Here is a 22,189-nt window from a genome sequence, read left to right as displayed (position 1 = left end):
CAGAATGGGTGAATGACTTGAATATAAAGAGGGAAACTATAAATAAGTTAAGTGAACACAGAATAGTATACTTGTCAGATCTCTGGGAAAGGAAAGACTTTAAAACCAAGCAAGAGTTAGAGAAAATTACAAAATGTAAATTAAATGGTTTTGATTATATTAAACTAAAAAGCTTTTGTACAAACAAAAACAATGTAGTCAAAATCAGGAGGGAAACAACAAATTGGGAAAAAATCTTTATAACGAAAAACTCAGACAGGGGTCTAATTACTCAAATATACAAGGAGTTAAAGCAATTGTATAAAAAATCAAGCCATTCCCCAATTGATAAATGGGCAAGAGACATGAATAGGCAATTTTCAGGTAAAGAAATCAAAAGTATCAATAAGTACATGAGAAAGTGTTCCAAATCTCTAATTAGAGAAATGCAAATCAAAACAACTCTGAGGTATCACCTCACACCTAGCAGATTGGCTAAAATGAAAGAAGGGGAGAGTAATGAATGTTGGAGGGGATGTGGCAAAATTGGGACATTAATGCATTGCTGGTGGAGTTGTGAACTGATCCAGCCATTCTGGCTGGCAATTTGGAATCATGCTCAAAGGGCTATAAAAGAATGCCTGCCATACCATTGTTGGGTTTGTATCCCAAAGAGATCATAGATAAACAGACTTGTACGAAAATATTTATAGCTGCTCTTTTTGTGGTGGCAACAAACTGGAAAAGGAGGGTATGTCCTTCAATTGGGGAATGGCTGAACAAACTGTGGTATTTGCGGGTGATGGAATACTATTGTGCTAAAAGGAATAACAAACTGGAGAAGTTCCAGGCGCACTGGAGAGACCTCCGGGAATTGATGCAGAGCGAAAGGAGCAGAGCCAGAAGAACATTGTACACAGAGACTGATATACTGTGGTAAAATCGAATGTAAGGGGTTTCTGTACCAGCAACAATGCAATGACCCAGGACTGCTCTGAGGGATTTATGGTAAAGATGCTACCCACATTCAGAGGAAGTACTGCAGGAGAGGAAACATATAAGAAAAGCAACTGCTTGAACGCATGGGTCGGGGTGGACATGATTGAGGGTGTGGACTCGAAATTATCATACCAATGCAACCACCAACAATTTGGAAATAGGTCTTGATCAAGGACACATGACAAAACCAGTGGAAATGTGCGTCGGCCATGGGTGGGGGGAGTGGGGGGGGTGAAGGGGAAAGTAGGAGCATGAATCATGTAACCATGTTAAAAATGATTATTAATAAATGTTAAAAAAAATCCAAACTACCATTACTCATTGGTGACCTGATATCTCCATTTTTTAGCTGTTTCTATAGCCTTGAGAATGACTAGTTTTTCATTCACCTAACAAAAACAAACAAACAAAAAAAACATAGTTTATATCTAGGACAAAGATAATAATGCTGAATGAAGTTATTTTACTTCTTGGAGGTAAAACATAAATGTATTGCATATTACTTTATCTATTACTTTCTCACTTCATATGTGTATCTATAGCCATCTATAGCTATATAGCTAGCTAGCTATCCAGACACACACACACACACACACACACTCTCTCTCTCTCTCTCTCTCTCTCTCTCTCTCTCTCTCTCTGGTCTTTTTTTCAAACATAATTCAGAGTCAGGCTATTATAACTATGACATTCTTGAGTACATTCTTGGGTACAACTCTATGCATCCTCACCTCCAAAATGTACTGTATATAAAATTCATTTTTCATTGCCTTCTTATAAAAATCACAGAAATTCAGAGTTGGAAGGGTCCTCAGAATTTAAATAGTATAAATTCTATGTAAATAAGATTCCTTTCTACAGTATAGTCAACAAATAACCATTTAAACTTTGCTTAAAGGCAGAAGCTGTCTCATTCACTTTGAATAGCTCTGTTTGCTGAAAAGATTTTCTTAATGTTATGTCTAAATCAGCCTCTGTCAACTTGACACCAATTGTCCCTGGTTCTGCCTTCTGGGTCCAGTTGGTTTCTTTGGCCAAATGATGGCATTTTAACTGCATAAAGACATCTTTTGTGTCCCTCTATGTCTTCTCTTCTAGATCTATCCTAGTTAGATAGATACAGAATGTGTCATCACACCTTATCGAATAAAAAAGTTCCTAGAGATCAAGGATTTGTTTTATTTTATCTTTCTATCCCTAGCTACAGGTATAATGCCTGACATATAGTAGGTACTTAAAAAATGCTTCCTGATTGCTTGATGTTGAGAATTGAACTCATTAAGGAAATCTTCATGCTTATTATCACCCTTCCCATCTTGGATCTCATCTCTCAAATGGCTAACTATATTCTGTCTTTACCATTCCAAGGTTATTGTCTTTGGTTGAGAAAGTAAGAATTAATAATGTCTGTTTTTTCTCCTCTTCCTTTCCCCTCATAACTAAAAAACTGTCTCAGCTCTTTCTAAGCTTTGACACTGCTGGCACTGTTCTTATAGTACTGTGCCATGGTTTGGCATTCTATTCCTTATGGTTTGTCCTCCCTACTTAAATCATTTATTAAAATGTCACTATTTCTGTTGAAAAAAAAAACAATTAAAATGCACTTGAAATTGTTAAATGTTTCCAATTAAAAGAATTGAGGCATAGAATCATGAGTATAATTGAAGTATATAGGTCAAGTTCATTATTAGTTTAAGTGTAAATTGGAACACCTGTCATCTGTTTCTTCTTGAAGTGAAAGCAGTTCATTCATCAAGGAGATATTTTCTGGTGTTTGGATTATATTTAAGATTAGCTCCTGAATCAAAATTTAGACATCTGTCTGCTATCTATATGTTCTTTCTGATGGGTATTTGGCCATCATTAAACATTAACCTATTTAATCATACTTAATCATGAATGAAAGAATCTTAAAGTAAGCAAGGGACCTTATTCCCTCACAAGGTGTACTCAGTTTCATGGTTAAACCTATTGTCAGAATTTTTCTGTTAAATTGAATCTCCCCCTAACTTTCATCCACTAACCCTTGTTCTGTCCTTTGGAACTATATATCTAGTACTTTTTCCATATGTCAGCTATTTGAAGACAGATAAAATGTCACACAAGATCCATCAATCAAAGAACACATTAGGTGCTAGACACACTCTAGCTGTCAACATCTCATATGGATGTTCCAGAATTGAGCAGAATTTTCCATCTGTAGGCTGACCTGCAGTATCAAGTATTGTTAGCAGTTTTCTGAGTCATGATCTGAAATTCCAGGTTTTGGTTGTTTTCAATGGAAAAAATAAGTTCTTGCTTCTTTCTTGTAATCAGAAATATATTTCTAAAGGTGTATTCTATTTCAGGAAACACAAATGAACGCATGCCAGGCAATTCAGATGTCCCAGAATATTATATTGTAGCACCAAATAGACTACTTAAAAAATCAAGGACGGTAAGTGAAATTAATTTCTCTCTTGTTGCAGATATACAAATATTGGTTCAATCTTTCTGGTTTCCTGACTCAGATATTTTCATTCCTTTGATATGTTTCATGACCTATAGATATGTAGAAAAGTGAGGCCATATGTTTTCCTCTTTTTATGTAGTAATAAAGGGCAGTGGCCAAATGAGAATTTAGCTCTACACTACCTGCCATGTAAACTACAGAATATTCACAGATATTCTGGGACTATTTCTTGTTTGTTTACTGTGCAGTATGGAAAGGAAACTTTCTTCTGAGTTGTAAGCTAGAACAGAGCACATATACTTAAGGTTCCAGAAACTCAGCCTTTTCAACCTTGTTCTCCTTTCTGCCTGGCTACGTTGAGCAAGAAGGCAGATAATTGCTATAAGCCTCTCATTAGACTGATATAATATCTTTTGCCCTTGGTCAAGAAGCCAATGTTTATTTTCCCATTCATGTTAGCATAATTATTTAATACTGTCAACCAAAATTAAAAACAAGAAATGATGGTTTCTGTGTTAAAGCATAGTAGAAAGCCCTTAGTATAATGACTAGAAAAGAAGGAGCCAAGAGGGATATGAAAGAAGAGGAAAATTTGAATTTAATTCAAAAGTTTTTAATAGGCTAGAACAGTGGTTCCCAAACATATTTGGCCTACCGCCCCCTTTCCAGAAAAAATATTACTTAGCCCCCTGGAAATTAATTTTTTTAATTTTAATAGCAATTAATAGGAAAGATAAATGCACCTGTGGCCATCACCGCCTCCCTGGATTGTTGCAGCACCCACCAGGGGACGGTAGCGCCCACTTTGGGAATCACTAGGCTAGAACAATGAATCACATCTAATGAGTTTAATTATAATAGAGATGAATGTAAAATTCTATACTATTTTTAAACTTAGATTAAAAAATAAAGTATATAATCATATAAGGGAAGACATGGTTAGATAGCAATTCAAACAAAACCATACAGTGTGACATGACAGCCAGTAAAGCTAATTGAAACTTAAGAAACATCGATGAAAATATAGGATGAGGAAGATGATTGATCCTCTGAATGCCATCTTGGTCAGAATACTTCCAGCATAGCCTGTTGAATAGGTGGTATGTGAGAATAGTTTTTAGATTTCTGGCCCACAGCTTAAAACGTAGAAATGTGATGAAATCTTGGTCAGATGAAGAACAGGGATGAAGTTACTGATTAAAAAAACAAAAACAAAAACAAAAACAGGCCTGGAATCTTACAGATCTAATTAAAGAAAAAAAAGTTAGGAAAGAAAAGACTCTGTCTATCCATCATGAAAAATAGTTAGCTATATTCTAAAAGAAAAGTAGTTGGGGGAAGCTGGGTGGTTCAGTGGATTGAGAGTCAGGTCCAGAGATGGGAGGTCCTGGGTTCAAATCTGGCCTCAGATACTTCCTAGCTGTGTGACCCTGGGCAAGTCACTTAACCCCACCCCCCCCTTGCCTAGCCCTTACTGCTCTTCTGCCTTAGAACCAATACCCAGTATTAATTCTAAGACAGAAGGTAAGGGTTTAAAAAAAAAGAAGAGCAGTAGAAAACATAATTCAAGATCCAAGAAAGAAGGCATTGATAAATGGCCTTTGATGTCTATTTATAAATGTACAAAGTGCAGGTTGTAAGTAAAGGAGAACTAAAAAAACTCAAATCAATAAACAAATTTGATCTCAGAGGTACCACTGAGATTTTGTGGAATAGGGCACATTGATAGGGTGTTCTCTCTTGCCAGAAGATGTAAAAATAAAATAGGGGAGCCAGATAGGAGGAAAATAAAGGTTTGAAATGATTCTAGATACTTTTGATAGATGTTATCAAAAGTATCTTCAGTGGTAAAGTGAAGTGAAACTCAAAGATGAACTTCCCTTCAGGGCCAGGCACAAGGAATGCTAAAGAGACTCTTGTATAGAAAATTAAACTTTTTATTTAAAATATATATGAGGGTAAAAGGATCTCTAATTCTAAGAGATTCTAATTCCACCCAAATAAACTCCACGTTTCCACAAGGAACCACTTCTCCTGTGGTTCACAGACTCTCCTAATCCTCCCTTATCTAACAAAATTTTATACTATTCTATCTAAAACTACCACTATAATTCTTAACTTTGCCTTTAATTTATAAAGATAGCCAAGGCTAGCTGCTTGAGTCTCAACAAGAATCAGGTTAGGACTCTGAGCCTTAACCAGGTTTTCTTTGGTCTTTTCAGAGCTTAACCAATCTATAGACAGTAACAGATCCAGTCTATAGACAGTAACAGATAAATGAATAATGTTTCCCAAGTTGGAAAAGAAAACACTCCACTCCTTCAGGTCTTTCACTCAGACAGAGATTAGAGAGAGGCAAAGAATGTTACCTTCTCCAGCCCTGAGAGAGAAAGGATCTGCGTGTGGCTTTGTTGACTGCCACAAGCCAACTGCCAACACACCCAAAGAATGTAATTGTCATAGAAAAAAAAAAAAACGGTTCCAACTGACATCAGTTGAAATTATCACTCTCTCTCAGCTCTCTTTGAAACTCCAATTCTTCCTCAAGCCAGCTTCTTTGATTTTTATCTCTAAACTAATAAAACAATACTTATTTTCTAATGTCATCCTTATAAAGAGGAGCAGTTAATAATTTTCTTGCTTTTCTTAATAATAATGTTACATTTCCAGAAGTAGAAGAAACAATTATTGCAACTGTCTTGCTACTGCCAATTTTCACCAAAAGGAAGAGATGGATGATTTCTGAATTAGAAATTAATTGGAACCCTATTAGGATTAGGGAAAGAGAAAAAATAGGGCTTTTTTGATATGATTTGGGGAGAACATATATCAAAGAGTTTGAGAAAAGTATAGGTAGGAAGGTATAGACTAAACTCTCTAAGGGCAGTCTGAAGTTACAATAGGAAACAATTCCAATGAGGGGGAATGGGGAAGTTGTCTAAAGAAGCTGATTACTGAATAGCCTAGATTTAAAATAGACTCATACAAAGGATTCCAGAAGCAAGCGCATATGAAGGAGAATAAATACAAAAATATATTGTAGTCCTATAAAGATAGTGTCTGGAATGAGGTTAAGAAATGCTAAGAATAATAAAGGGATGATTTTTAAAAGCCATTTTAGGGAAAAGAAAGGCTTTGATCAGGATGGATGGATGGATGAATGACAGTAACATGATAGAGAAGACAGAAATATTTAGCTCTTAGTTTATCTTTTCTTTCCTAAGAAAATGACTAGAAAGGAAACAATACAAATGCCTAATATGGAGTTGAAATCCAGTATAAATATATGAGAGCATCTAGTTATCTTAGATGAAGATCTAGTCATCAAGCCTGGACTCACCCCAGGGTATTATATTAAGATGTTAATTTTGCAACTCTTATGTAAAACTCCAGATATTATTAGAACAGGATATAGAATGCAGTAATGGTGAACCTTTTAGAGACCAAGTGCCCAAACTCCAGCCCTCATGCTGCTTGTGAGCCCTCATCTTACCCCAGACAGGGGAGGGAGGAAGCATTGGGCTGCTGGGCAGAGGGACAGGTGATGAGAGAAATGTCCTCAGGCATGTGTGGAGATGGGGAAGGGAGCAGCCCTTTTCAGAATGCTCCAGCATGAGTGCCATAGGTTTGCCAACACAGGTATAGGGTATGTGAAAGTTATGCCCTGGGACTTGATTTAGATAGTTTTAGATAAAATTGAACATTATCAATAATAATAGAAAAATGAATGATAATGAATGATGCATTGTGGTCTAAGAATGTTTCATTTTGTTGTATATAGGCACAATCATATTCTTTGTTCTCTTAAGATATGATAAAATAATTATGATACCTAATGGAAAGATATTAACTTGTATATGTTATTAAGAAAAAGTCATTTGTTCTGTCAGTTCTTTCAAAGAGTTATATCAATTGCCTTTTTTTTTTTAGGTTTCCCTTTTTAAGAGGAAGTCAGTGTCAAGTCAGAAAAATGTGCAGAGTATTTTTGAAACAAGGCCTATTTCTGAGCCACTTGTAATGGCAGACACAAGACGAATAGGAGATCAAGCCGATATTGGGAAAGACAGAAAAGATGAAAACCAAAACCACACAGGGCAAAATCACATGGAAACTTCATCAGCTAATCAGGAGAGAAAGTCAAAGTCATGTACAATTCTATAAATACATATTTATTGTTTATGGTCTCCAAGCACATATTGCAATTTATACTTGAAAATAATTATGACTTCTGAAAGAAAGTTGCTGATAATGAACTTTGTACTGTAAGTTAATTATTTGTTTTCTTGGGGTTTGGACATTGTGACCATGGTATTGGTATTTATTTCTACTGATAATATTAGTATAAGAAGTACACTCTGAAAATCTTACTAAAGTGTTGTGGCCTTATTGTTCAGTGTTGTAATAAAAATATATTTTTTTATGTGAAAACTGAATTCAGACATTGAATAATTTTTACTGAGCAATTTTTACTTCTTTATGATTCCTTGAAACAATATTTCAAACGCATGACAGTGTATATATTCGTAACTTTTTTGCATTGTTTAAAAAACATAAGCAAAATTGTTTTCATTGAGCATATTTTAATAAATCATCTCTGTTATGTTACACTCATAGGAATGATAATAGGAATAAAAGTTGGAGGGGCACTTGCAGCTATTAGTTAAAAAAATCAGGACATATTTAACTTTGTTAACAACACTAATTTTATAAATTGTCACTTATAAGTGCTGATGGAATCAAAATTTATTTACCAGGGTAAATAAATCAATATACAGCTGCTGACATAAATAGCCCACTTTTGTAGAAAAACATGTTAATAGTGTAGTTTCATTATTTACATTTCCTTTTTTTGGAGCCATTGGTTTGAAATATTTGCATTTGTTAAGATCAAGTAGCCCAACTTTGAATTTCTAGATCTCTCTTTTTGTGATAGTCAAACAAGGCAATGACAAAGGTAGATCTGGTCATTTTGATATTCTCTTAAGATGGATGGTAGATAGCATGACTAATACTATCAATCATTGAGGTACAAAATATTAACAATATTTATGATGACATAGCTACTTTCTAATAAGATAAGATTCTACTTATGTCATTGCCCTCCACAGAAAAGACTATGCAGGAGGCTCTGTACATTATGCATATGCAGTATGCATGAAGACTATGCATTAGGCTCTTTACAATTAACCCCTTAGTGATAGAATACTTTGTACCTATATTGAAGTCCTTGTCATTCACTAAGCAATGGAAAAGATATTCTGTTTATTAAATTCTTGCTCAAGTCATACAGATGGTACCACAGATCAGGTTAGGATTTGAGATGCAATGATGACCTCCCACAGTCTCAACTTTAAATTTACTTGAAGATCATCAAAATAGCTAAAAGATAGTTTTAAAGGCGTTTGCCCTGGGCCAAAGTATTCCTCAGAGCCACAATTTCTAGGACACATCAAAGGAAAAAACCCTTGTTTCCATTTCCCCAATTTCTGCCTGGTTAGGGAGAAGAACCTTTTAGCATGGATTATAGCTCTATCCCATCCTTTCCAGTCTATGTGCAGACCTTATGCAGAATAGTGGTACATTTCTTCTTCCCTGTAGGTACTACCACTGTCACTATCATACTACCTTCCTTAATAAGGAAACATTGTTCAGGGTAACTTTTTATTTCTTTGGAATGAAAAATCTTGGGCCTGTCTACTGTCTTTATTTCCCCTCCATTCCCATTCAGGTATCTTAAGGACAAAAGACAGAGCTCAGTGGTTCCTCCAAGGGAATATTTTTTGGACCCAGACTGGTTATCTGCCTCCCTACCATAGGTCTTTGGTTACTCTAACATGGGAACTTAGGGGAGAATTTGAATTTTATTAATGGTGAATCAGTGGTAGCTTGGTTGTTGCAAATATAGCACTACACTCACAGAAGTGTTTATACACCCTCCCTTCTCCCCTCCTTCCCTCTTTTTCCCTCTCCCATTCTCTCTCCCCCTACCTCCCCTTCTCCCTTTTTTTGTCTCTCTGTTTCTCTGTCTCTGTCTCTCCTCTTCTTTCTCTCTCCTTCACTGTCTCTTTCCCTCTCCTCTCTCTGTCTCTGTCTCTGTCTCTGTCTCTCTCTTTCTCTGTCTCTCTCTGTCTCTCTGTCTCTCTCTCTCACACACACACACACAGAGTGGGATTCCAATACAAGAAAAGGTCAGAGTGCCAAGAAACTCCAGTCATTTTGGTTGAAAAACTTTTCCTGTGTAAGAGACTATTGAAAGGATTAAGTTAAAAACTTTGGTAAAAGAGATCAGAGGGAGAAACACATTTATGCCTTTCTCAACCATGCTTTGTGTTAAAATATAAGAAAAGCCAAGTATACCTCCATTTTAGGAGTACTAATCGACTAATGGTAGTAATAGCACCAAGAAGATTGTATCTTCCTTTAGACTCTAAAGTGTGCTTGTACTATATTTCATTTGAATTTAGCAGAGTTATCTGACCTTTGAAAGAAATTAACTTCAGGAAAATGCAGGGCAATAAAAAATAAACTATAATGCTAGACTGTTACCTGGAGTTTTAGAACCATTTGAGATATAACTTCCAACCAGATGAAAAGGGAACATTTGAACACAAAACTTAGAGAAACCAACTTGTGTTTGCAATTTTTCTTTTTTTTTTCCAATGATTAAGTAAGGTCATTGTTAGAATTAATCCAACAGAATTGTCAAATCCTGCTGATTTCAATAATAAAAGGGCTTGCATTTATTAATACTTTCCAAGTTTAAAGACTCATTTTATGCCTAAAATTCTTGATCTTTACATCATATCCTCTTATTGGTCTTCTCTAGTAACATCAAACTTTCCTTAATTCAATATTTTGATGGATATGTGACTTCTCTGGTGTGAATATTCCCTGCAGTTGTGTAGCATATCTTCCTTTCTTGTGCTTCTGTTATTCATGCCATGCTGTTAATAATTCTCTGAAGAAGAAATCTACTGCTTCTCTTTTTAAAGGTCATTAAAAGCATTAATACATATCATGGATCATACTTTATATACATTTTTAATATTAAGAAATGAATATTTTGCATAGAATGTTTTATAATTTTTCAAGGTAGTTTTATGTCTGTGTAAAGTATTCAGTGAAAACAACGAAAGAAGAAAAACTAGTTAGCACTACAGACGTTAACATATAAGGAAAGAAATGTACACTCTGGAAAGATTACTTCAGTCTTAGAGTTGTACATTCACCAGCAAAGTAATTTTAGTTGTTTGTAATGTTAGTTCTCTTGGAGTAACAACAAAATATTCTAGTACCCTAAAGAAGTTCTTATTGAATCTAGGATCCATAAATAATATTTTATTAGTGGAAACATTATGGTAATGCCGAGGTTGTACTCCTGGTACTTGCCTTAATATGAACAAACGAACAAAAAAAAAAAACAACCCAGCAGCGCAAGAATTTCGTTACAATTATTGTCCTTAAGTTCTTTGCAATAAGCCAGAAACCATGGATACTTAGGAAATGTGAAATATGAAAATTACCTCTTTTTTGAGTTTGTTGTTTGAACGGGTTATTTTTGTTGCTTTTCCCCCCCTTTCAAACTATTGTAAACTAGAGATTCAGAAGCTAGGTCTCTGCTGATTATTTTCATACTATTTCTAGCTTCCCAATTTTCTTCTTCATGGGTCAGAGTTTGGGATACTTAAGCCCATAGGTGGAGAACAATTGATTTGTCTCACTAGAGAAGCAAAGCATATTCTTCTCCCAGCTTCTAAAGATGCATTACTTCATTCTGTGAAAGAGTGGAGAGAATTGGGCTGTCTTTTTTTTTTTGTTTGTTTGTTTGTTTTATTTAACCTTGAATAGGGTTGACATCAAACAGTTGAAACTACCATCTAAATACTAACTTTACCCTAGTAATTGTTGCCAGTTACAGATGTGCTTTTGGGTGATTATATCAATTACTTTGAGGCAGAGCTTGGCTTTGTTCATTCTTAAGTGAGAATTAAGTTTGCTCTCCATTTTGAGTTGGTGATGCTATCAAAATTGAAAATATTTCCAGTCTTACAGATTTCTTTTAAATACAGGCATATAGTTCTAAAATGGTTGTTCAAGTCTATATAACATGTGATAAGGGTGTTTAAGTCCTTCAATACTTTGCAGAGGAAAAAAAAGGTGGATTGCCTTTTTTTTGTCTTCCACGTGTAGACAATGGAAACAAATGAAAAGGAAGTTAATACTCATCAGAACCTTTCAAAGTCTATATTTTAGAAGATCAAAAAATTCTAATTGATAAAATATATTACATTGAAGTGTATATAAGTAGGACTTTAAAAAAGAAATTATTGACCCAGCAAAGCAATTTTAGATAAAATTGTGATAAATAAAAAGGAAGTCTTAAGTTTTATCTCAATTAAAGAATCTGTCTTGATTGGATCTCAAATTTGAACAGTAATTATAGAGTTGAAAACTTTTCCATAGAATTGATCATTTCACGTAATCTAATTTGAGTTTTAGAAAATCTCAAAGACAAAAATATACTGAAGTTGAAGGGTCAAAATGAGAAGAACAAATCAATATGGGAAAATAAGCAAAATTCTTCAAAAAGAATTTATAAAAACTTGAGGGATATGTGACAGTTAGTTTAGATAAAGCATTAAAGGATAAAGAGAAAAATAAATTTCCAATTCAAAAATAACATTGGTATCAGTTATTTAACAATTATGGTAGCTAAATTAAAGTCTACTTTAGCAGAGAGTTATGAAAATCTTGAAATCTAGATGCCTTTTATTTCTGTTGGCCTTCAATTTGTTCTTTTTTGTGTGAAATTTATGGGAGTCTATTTTCATAGATTTCTAATTTTTTTTAAGTAATATTAAGAGCAGATAAAATAGGTGATCGAGAGTTGTGTAGGGTGGTTTTTTAAACCCCCCTTACCTTCTTAGAGTTGATATTAAGTATTGGTTTCAAGACAAAAAAGTGTCAAAGGCTAAACAATTGGGGTTAAATGATTTGTTCAGGGTCACATGGCTAGGAAGAGTCTGAGAACAAATTTGGACCTAGGACCTCCCTTTTCCAGGCCTGGCTTTCTATCCACTGAGCCACTGAGCTGTCCCTCAGTCTTGATAATTTATGAGTAGATTTTAATTTAAAAAATTAATGGTTCAGTATCTTGCCTAGTATTTATATCAGTTAAAGATGGTTTCTATTTTCCAAAACGTATTTGGAATTTCTCCAAAGCTTTCTGACCAATTGATTTTACCAATATTCTTTTTTTTACAGTCATAGTGTGCTTTGGAAATGTCTTGGTCATCTTAGGGAGGTTTTTCTTCATTTTCTAACAAGCTGGTGGACCTGCACTAAGTCCCACTTCATGATGCCCCTGGGTTTCTAGGTTTTCAAAGTCTGTTTCAGCAGAGTGTAAGGTATGTCAGATTTTACCATACTGGAAAGACTTTGAATATGATCCTAATAAAAGATGGTGTCTGCTAGCTAAGTATAGACAGACTCATCACTACCAAGTTTTCTGGTGTACAAACCTTTGGCCTCCCTCCTACCTTACTCCTGAACCATATTTTCCAACATGTTTTTCCTCACCTTACAGGGACACAACTATGTATCAAAGTACATGATTATTTAATTTTGATATAATACAAGAACAATGAAAACTATATTGGAAGTCATGGTTGAAGAATTAGGTGTGAGAGAAACCAGAGACTCAGAACTACAAAGAAGCCTCATGCCAATACATCATGAATGTTTTCTTAGAGAAAATAAGATGATACTTGACATAATGAGCACCAAATAATGCTACAAATAAAATTAACTCTCTTAAAATGTTGGTAAATGACTTATTATTGAAGTGGGAGTCATTCTTGAAGCAGTTATTTGTGTGCAGTTATACAATCAATTTATTAGAATGTTTAAAGTAACAAAATAAAAAATATATGTATAAATCAAATCTGACTCCTATAAATAACTTTCTCATACTAAAAAATAGAAAATGTATGAATGAAAGACATAGACCCATTTTATAAGCAATTATGTACGGAAATTTAACTGATGAAAATTATTACAATAATGAGACTGAAAGAGTCAAAAAACACTTTTATTATGGTGGTGGCAACATGATATAGTGAAAAGCATACTGACTCTGGATGTCTCTTTCCTGCCTGATCTTACATAAAGTCATCACCTCTTGGGCTTCCCTTTCCTTCTCTTTAGTATAAGAAAGTTTACTAGTTGGTCTTTGAGTTTCCTTCCAGATTTAGAGAGATGATTCTTCTTGCCATGTAGAGATACATGGTAGACAGGGGCATCAATGGTTTTGAATTCGAACTTGTTTACAAAATCTCATAGGAAAGAATGATGGAAGATCAACACTGCCTCATAAAATAGTGAAAAACCTTGGAGGGGAAAAAATTAAAGGGAGCTTGGCAAGAGAACTAGATAAGTAATGCCATCCTGAGAGCATCTAAGGTTGAAAATGGAAAGTGGAAAATAAATTCCTGACCGTCAAGGATGGTGAAGTTACCACATCAGTTTTGGATGTTAAATATTAAGTGTTTATTTACCATATTCCAGGTTGGACGATGGGGCTCCAAAGAAAGGCAAACACTTAAGCTCTGGCCTCAAACAGCTTGCATTCTAACGGGTGAAAGAACACACAAATATGTACATAAAAGATATATAAAAGGTTAAATTCAGAAAGGACTAGCAAGATCACCAGGAAGGAAGACTAATGTTGCTTGATCATAGATTATATGAAAAGAAGAAGAGTAAAAAGAATGGAAAGGTTGGAATACGCCAAGCAGATCATAAAGGGCTTTAAAAGGCAAACGGGATTGCTGGAGGAAAGGAGATCATGGAGTTTTTTGACTAGCACAGTGGCAGGGCTAGACCATATTTTCAGAAAGATTACATTGGCACATAGGTGAAAGATGGAGTGGAATGGAGAAAGCCAAGGTAAGGAGACCTACCAGAAGGCTATTGCAATAGTCTAGGTGTGCGAGCCTGCACCGGGGAACATCTTTGAGGGACAAGAGAGTGACCTACTAGAGATAGGATGAAGGTAGGAATGACAAGATATACATTGATTGGGTAATGGGGAATGCATGCCACTGAGGAGTAGGGGATAGAGAGGATGTGAGCCTGGGTGACACGAAGGATGATGGTGCATTTGGCAGTAAAAGTTCTTATAGAGAAAATGGAAAATGGCACTGGAGAAATTCAGAATGGGAAAGTAGCTGGAGGTCAATTTTGCAATTGCTGAGGAATTGATTCTCTAAGTTCTCTGAAGCAAGAAGAACATGCAGAAGGCATTACAGCCACAAAAATAGTGACTGAGAACATTAGTAACCAAGACTTGATATATCTGCTTTCTCAACTGCATAAAAAATGTTAAGAGAATAATCAACACATGCATCAAAGGTATCCTTGATGAGGGTATTAGGAGAGAACAGAGAAGTTTTCAGAAAGGATATCTTTATTATCATGCAATTGACTGAAAGATATAGAAAATTAAAGATCAAGATTTTGCAATATTGATTACTGAATATGAAAATGCATTTAATTTTAGAACAAGATACCATCTCAAAGGTTATCCTTCAGAAAAGTGCCTCCCATATATATTATCAAAGTGATGCAATATTTCTCAAAGTCCATACGATAACCTCCATGACCCTTTGATCATTAATATCAGCTGAAGCACAAAGAGGGAGATGGTTATTTGCCAAAGGTATTCTCTGTCATGGCGGAGTTCCACTGCAAAGCCCAAATTGAAAAGGCACTCCCTGTAAAAATGTAAGAAGGAAAATTTTAGGTATTTATCGATATATATTAAAATATGTGGCTGCCAGGAATCAACAATTTAGGTTGATTCCGTAATTAAATCAGACCCAAGTCAGCATCGGGTTGAAGAGTTTATTTGCAGTCTGGTAGGTAATAAGTAGGAATAAAGAGAAAAAGGAGAGGCTAGTCCAGGCCAAAGGCCTGGACGGAGAGAGAGGAAGGTTACAAAGCTTAATAAATGAAGCTGTAAGCCACAAGGCCCAACAGCCAGATAGGCAGAGTTTAGAATTGGCCCAGCTAGGCCAAGGAAGCCAGCCTAACTTACCCACATGACAATATAGGGCGTAATCTGTCTGTGGTCTCAGGAGATGCTTCTTCTTCCTCTCTAGATCCTGCTGATGAGGATGAGGCTGTTTTTTTTTTTAATCAAGCCTAAGTATTTTGAAACCACCTAACATAGATCTAGAAACACTCCACAATTTAAGTGTTTTTATCTAGAGAAGGATGCCGTGTATCTTGAACTTCCCCCAGCTCCATTACCTTTTGCCCAAACACCCCTTCTTCCATCTCTCACAAAACTAAGTTTTCTGGCTCAAATCAACTTCCAGCAAAAATCAAGTCCCTCATTCTAGAGCCAAGGCACCAGGCAGGGGGAGTTGTAACACTCTGCCATTTCTAGAATTTCCTGCCAACCAGTCAGGGTCTACTAGCCCCCAGTTGATTTTAATTCCTTTCTTGGGTAGTTCAGTACCTGGTTTATAGTCCACCACAACCCTTTCCACATAGTAGACATCTTCAAATATATTCAAATATATTGCTCAGACTTCCTGACCTCAGTCTCTTCAATTCCTATGACCTACTTCACTCTAACATAGTCACATGTAGGAACTATCATAACCTACATCACTACCAGAAGTACTACACTTTTCATGATCAATAATTCTGAATATCCTATGACAAATGTTGGTGGGGCTGAGGCAAAATAAGTGTTGTTGATGTGAACTGGGCCAGCCATTCTAGAAAGCAATTGAATTATACCCCCCAAACTTACACTGAATACTCTTTGACCCAGTGATGCTGCTATTAGGTTAATCCTCCAAAGGATTCAAGGAAATTGGAAAAGGACCCACATGTACAAAATAATTATAATGCTCTTTTCATGGTGACAAAGAATTGGAAATGAAGGGATACCCATCAACTGAAGAATAGTTGAACAAATTAGAGTATTCAAATGTGATGGAATTCTATTGTGCTATAAGAAATGATGAAGGAGATGGTTTCAGGAAAACATGGAAAGACTTGTATTACTGATGCAAAGTGAATGAACCAAAAGAATCATTTATATAATAACATTGTAACAAATAGCTTTGAAAGATTTAGGAGTTCTGATCAACACAGTAACCAACCACAATTCCAAAGAACTCATGATGAAACATGTTATTGTGAGAAGGGAATTTGTTTTTTGATTTGATCAGAGTTTTTGATTTGATCAATTAGACTTCCCTTACATTTGTTTTGAATTTAGGTCAACAGCAACCAGGGAATTGATCCCACAGGCACTGCCTCACCTGGGTGGTTCCAGGCCGTTTGGTTCCTGGGGGTGATGTAGGAGAACTAGTGGGTGAAGGGAATGGCATATAAAGTGAGACCCAGCAGGAAGTGGCTGGGGAGTGGGGGGTTGTTCCTGAGGCTGAGATTCAGAGACAGACTCTGGGATAATTTTTTATCTCCTTTCTGTATTCTCTCTCTTATTATCTTTATCTTACTATATAATAAAGCTATTAGAGCTAGTAACAGTTTTGTGACTTAAGAGTTAATTTCTATAAATGGCGACCACAACATTTTTTTTTACTCTTATAATTTAGTCAAACCCATTCTAACCAATTCACTACCCATCCCAAGATAGATAGCTTATAGATTCAGAGTGCTGATTGAAGCATGCTTTCTTTTCCTTTTTGGGGGGGATAAAGTAGGGCATGGCTATTGAGGGAATTTGTTTTGCTTGTCTATACATATTTGTAATGGATTTGTTTTTGTTTTTTTTTGTTTTTTTTTTTTACCTTCTCAATGAGTGGAGGAGAGAAAAAATTAGAAACTGAAACCAAAATAAATAAAATTAATAAAAATTAATAAAAACAATTTTGTCTTTCATTTATTTGAACATAATTTCTAACAGAGTGAAAAAGCTACTACTAACTCATAAGCTACTTAGGTATGTTGGGAGAAGTCATGAAACCATGATAATTGGATCTATCAAAATTTTGTTATCTATATAACTACTACTGGGCCCTTACCAGAGGAAAGGGAATTTTTAAATTTTCTAATTGAATTTATTTTCTTGCACTTCCTACCATAGATATTCCAAAATATCTCTTCTGTCATGGCTTCTACACCATATCTCCTCTTCCTCACCTTAGTAGAATATCTTGCCTTATATCTTATGGAAAACCAGAGATCATTTGCTGTGAGCTATGTTAATTTTTTAGTTGAGTTCTCAGAGGGCAGGGGTTGTGTTTTTGTCTTTATTTGTATGCCCAGTGCTTAGCAAAGTGCCTGGTACATAGTAAATGTGGCACTTGTGCTTGACACTTAGTAAATGCTTGTTGATTTGACTCATGAGCTCCTTCTTCCCCTCTCTACATCTCAAAATACCTTTGGGTCAGCCCTTATTCTCTTATTTACTCCAGTCACTGATGAAGAGATGGCCTTGATAACAAACTCTTCTTGATATCAACCAGCCTCACCCCCTTCGCCTCAATCATTCCTCCTCTTTTAATCTTCACTTTCTTGCTCATTTACTGTGGCTTAAAATAAACACAGACAAATAAGAACCATACTTTAAAAATTCTCACTTAACCTATTGAAATACATTGAGTTATTATGCCATAAGGACATAATATGCTCTTTCTGTCTCTCTGCTCCTTCTCTGTCTTTCTTGTTTCTCTTTCTGTATCTATCTCTGCTTCTGTCTCTCTTTTTATCTCTGTTTCTTTGTTCCTGTCTCTTCTGACTGTTTCTCTCTGTCTGTCTCTCTCTTACACACACACACACACACACACACACACACACACACACACACACACTCTCTCTCTCACACACACAAACCCCACATCAAAAGAAAAGGAAGTCCCCCAGCAATTAGGGTGCATCTCCTATGGGAGAACATGGATAAATCACATAAAGTGGACAGAAGTGGAAAGATTTGTGTTTTGTCTCATTAGAGAGAATACCCATATCAATGAAATCACAGATTTATTTGAATTACATATTACTTATGAAAATTCTTTCAGAAGAATTGATCATGACACTTTTGATAAGATTAGCTATCTTTTACCTTTTAGGTTAAGAAAAAAAATCCTTTCTCCCCTTAACTGTATTAACAAATGTTCTAAAAAATACAAGGTGAGTGAAATTCTATTCTTAAAATTGCTTAAGGATTATTAGTTTCATATCATAGATGATGTTCATATTTCCCTATTAGCAACTGAAAGATAATATTGCCCCTTAAGTAACCATCACTCAAGGTTATGAAATGTCTTTAATGATTATTATTTATTGCAAAAATCTTGTCCAATTTGGATAAGTTATATCTTATGTAAACTTGGGAATTTGATTTTTCTTAGGTAATTACTAGAAATTTAAGAGATGAGAAATGAGAAATTAAGGGTAGCAAGTTAGCAAAGAGATTTAAGCTATTTCTGTTTAATTTGGGGCAACACTATTAAAATGACTGGACAGGTCAATCCTGGGTAATTCATTTTCCCTCTTGGAAACCTCCAGGCTACTCTCTAAGGTGATAAATTGGAAAAAAGAAAAAAGATCTGCACTTGGACCTGCCTTGATAGAGGTAGTTCCTAACCAAGTGCCATTTACACTGAAGAAATCATGGGACCAGGCCTTAGTTAACAACTACATAATAACTCATTAAAGTGACTCTCTTGCTTGTTAATGTGGAGAATTCACAGTTATCATAACAAAAGTTACATAATCTGTCTGTTGATTTTGTTCACAATTTTAGCCCAAATATTAAAACCGCATGTCCTTGAAGCATTAGCAGGGAAAAATCAGAAATATAGCTGTTTTGTTCAAATTTCCATTGTAGCTTAGTAAAAGCTAAACTCCTCATATTGGGAGTGAATAATGGGAGAAAGTGGAACAAAAGGAATTTGCCATCTTATTTGAGCTTTACACCAATATATTAAGAATGATTTTTCCAGAACTCCTGGGTTTGTGTGTGTTTGGGGTGGAGAGAGGAATATTTAAAAATTAGAGGTTAGAGATGTTGGCAAGCTATTTCTATACTGGCCAAGTTAAATTTTTTATTTTGTAAAATCTCCAGGAATCACAGGGATACAGACTTGGCAGAACCTTTGGGCCATTAAATTTTGTTCTATAAGAGGCTGTGTAATTCTCCGGCTTTTAAAAAAAAAAAAAAAAAAAAAAAAAAAAAAAGCTCAATCTTTAGTTTTGTCAAAGACAGATTTTACATCTCTGTGAATTATTCAGGTTTCTCTTACCACCTTCTGTTTGTTCTGCCTTGGACTATTTTATTAGGAAGCTATGGGTACAGGGAATAAAGTGCTAGTCCTGGTATCAAGAAGATGAGTTAAAATCCTGGTTTTTTACAGAGGGGTGTCCTAGAACCTGTTCTTCTGATTGTTAAATTTTTAGTATAAACATTTGCACCTTGGGAAGCAGTAAACACTACAAATCTGGACTTAATTTATTGATTATTGGCTATGTTGGTTGCCTAGTCTTAAAAAATAATAGAGAAAATGTTAATAATTCAGTGTTTCCAATATGTATTTCCCCCCTAAGAATCCCTCCTTTTTTAACCCTTACCTTCTCTCAGAATTGATACAAAACATTGGTTCCAAGGCAGAAGAGCCATAAGAACGAGGCAATTAGGAATAAATACCTTGCCCATAGTCATATAGCTAGGAAGAGTCAAAGATCTTATTTGAACCCAGGACCTCTCATCTCTAGAAAACCCATTGTTAAACATTTATCAACTCAAACACCTACTAGTTGTGTGACTCTGGGAAGTCACTTAATCTATTTGCTTTATTTTTTCCCATTTTCAAAATGGGGATAATAATGGCATTTACCTCAAAGGATTATTGTGAGTGTAAAAATGAGATATTTTAAGGTTTGCAAAAGTGCTATATAAATGCTAGATATCATTATTATTGTTCCCAAGTGACAGGATATAAAGATTTATCCTTTAAATCAGGTTTTTTTCCTTTTTTTATTTGTCATCTATTTCTTATTTTATTTTTCTATTTTTATTTATTATATTTATTTCTGATTTATTATCTATTTGAGTTTAATTATTTCATCATGTAATCATGTGGATGCCTTGAGATCATAATTTTTGGTTTTCCATTGATGGCATTTAACACCCTCCAAGATTGTTGTGAGAAATCACTAATTCATAACTTCAAAGTGGCTTCAAAACACAAATCCTCTCAATGTTAGACACAAGGAAAGACCTCTGGGATTGGAGTCAGGAAGATCTGAATTCAACTTCAGACACTTAACTAGCATTGTACTCCTGGACAAGTCACTTCACTTCTCTTTGCCTTTTCCTCAATTGTAATACACAGATAATAATAGCACTTACCTCAAAGAGTTGTTATGAGAATCCAATGAGATTATATTTGTAAAGCATTTAGCACAGTGCCTGGCATGTAATAGGTACTATATATTTATATTGTTTCTTCCTCCTACCCTACCCTACCCTGTTCTTTGTTCATTCTTACAGCTTTCTATCTTTCCTTTTGATATAATTATGATTATTCCTTCATAACTTTAAATGACTCATGATCAAGATGAATTAATTGGGGAATCTTGGGAAACTGCATGCTGCTTCTCTGGCTGTATTCAGAATGAAGAGATGCATTCATGAAACCTATAATGGGAGCAAGCATGGTGCAGCAGAAAGAACACAGCTCTCAATATAATAAAAATGACAGTCCTTCCTAAATTAATTTACCTATTCAGTGCCATACCAATCAAACTACCAAAAAAATCATTTCATAGAACCTGAAAAAAAGAATAACAAAATTCATCTGGAAGAACAAAAGGCCAAGAACATAAGGGCATTAATGAAAAAAAAAAAAGGGAAGGAAAGAGGCCTGCTTGTACCAGATCTCAAATTATACTATAAAATGGTAATCCTCAAAATAATCCGGTACTGGCTAAGAAACAGAATAATGGATCAGTAGAATCTATTAGGTAATCAACATGCCCATAGCAACTTAGTGTTTGATAAACCCAAAGATCTCAGTGTTGGGGGAAGAACTCACCATCTGACAAAAACTGCTTGGAAATGGGAGAACATTATAGCAGAAACTAGGCATGGCCAAGATTTCTCACCACTTACCAGGATAAAGTCAAAATGGATACTTGATCTGGAAATAGAAGGTGACACCACAAACAAATTAAGGGAGTATGGAAAAGTTTACCTGTCAGACTTATGGATAAGGGAAGAATTTTGACTACACAAGACACCAAGAACATTGTGAAAAATGAAACAAATAATTTTGATTACATTAAAGAGTTTTCATAAAAACAAAACAAATGCAACCAAGATTAGAAAGGAAACAACACATTTGGAAAAAAAAAATTTTATAGCAAGTGTCTCAGACAAAAAAAAACCAATTTCTCAAATAGAGAACTAAATCAGATTTATAAGACTACAAATCATTTCCCAATTGAAAAATGATCAAAGGACATGGACAGGCAGTTCTCAAAGGAAGAAATTAAAACTATCCATAATCATGCCCTTTGACCCAGCAATACCTCTACTATCCTAAGAGATAAGGGGAAAGATCTACCTTTACCAAAGTATTTGTAGCAGCTTTTTTTGTAGTGGCAACTAACTGGAAACTGAGGGGTCCTCCACCACATGGGAAAATGGTTGAACAAGCTGTGGGTATATGGTTGTAATGAAATATTAATGTATCATAAGAAACAACAAAAGGG

General features: G+C 35.1%; 1 protein-coding gene across 1 annotated transcript in view; it reads left to right on the top strand.

The window, feature by feature from the left end:
* The window catches only part of RPGR (retinitis pigmentosa GTPase regulator), a 105,441-nt gene extending 97,635 nt beyond the window's left edge, over nucleotides 1-7,806 (top strand). Inside the window, exons 17-18 of the mRNA XM_044670162.1 lie at nucleotides 3,327-3,415; nucleotides 7,361-7,806. Of these exons, the coding sequence (XP_044526097.1) occupies nucleotides 3,327-3,415; nucleotides 7,361-7,591 (320 nt within the window). The 3' untranslated portion in view covers nucleotides 7,592-7,806. The remainder of the gene's footprint in view (nucleotides 1-3,326; nucleotides 3,416-7,360) is intronic.
* Nucleotides 7,807-22,189: the final 14,383 nt, after the last annotated feature.

Source organism: Gracilinanus agilis, chromosome 3 (assembly GCF_016433145.1).
Source record: "Gracilinanus agilis isolate LMUSP501 chromosome 3, AgileGrace, whole genome shotgun sequence".
Lineage (NCBI taxonomy): Eukaryota > Metazoa > Chordata > Mammalia > Didelphimorphia > Didelphidae > Gracilinanus > Gracilinanus agilis.
This window is presented reverse-complemented; position numbering and strand designations above follow the sequence as displayed.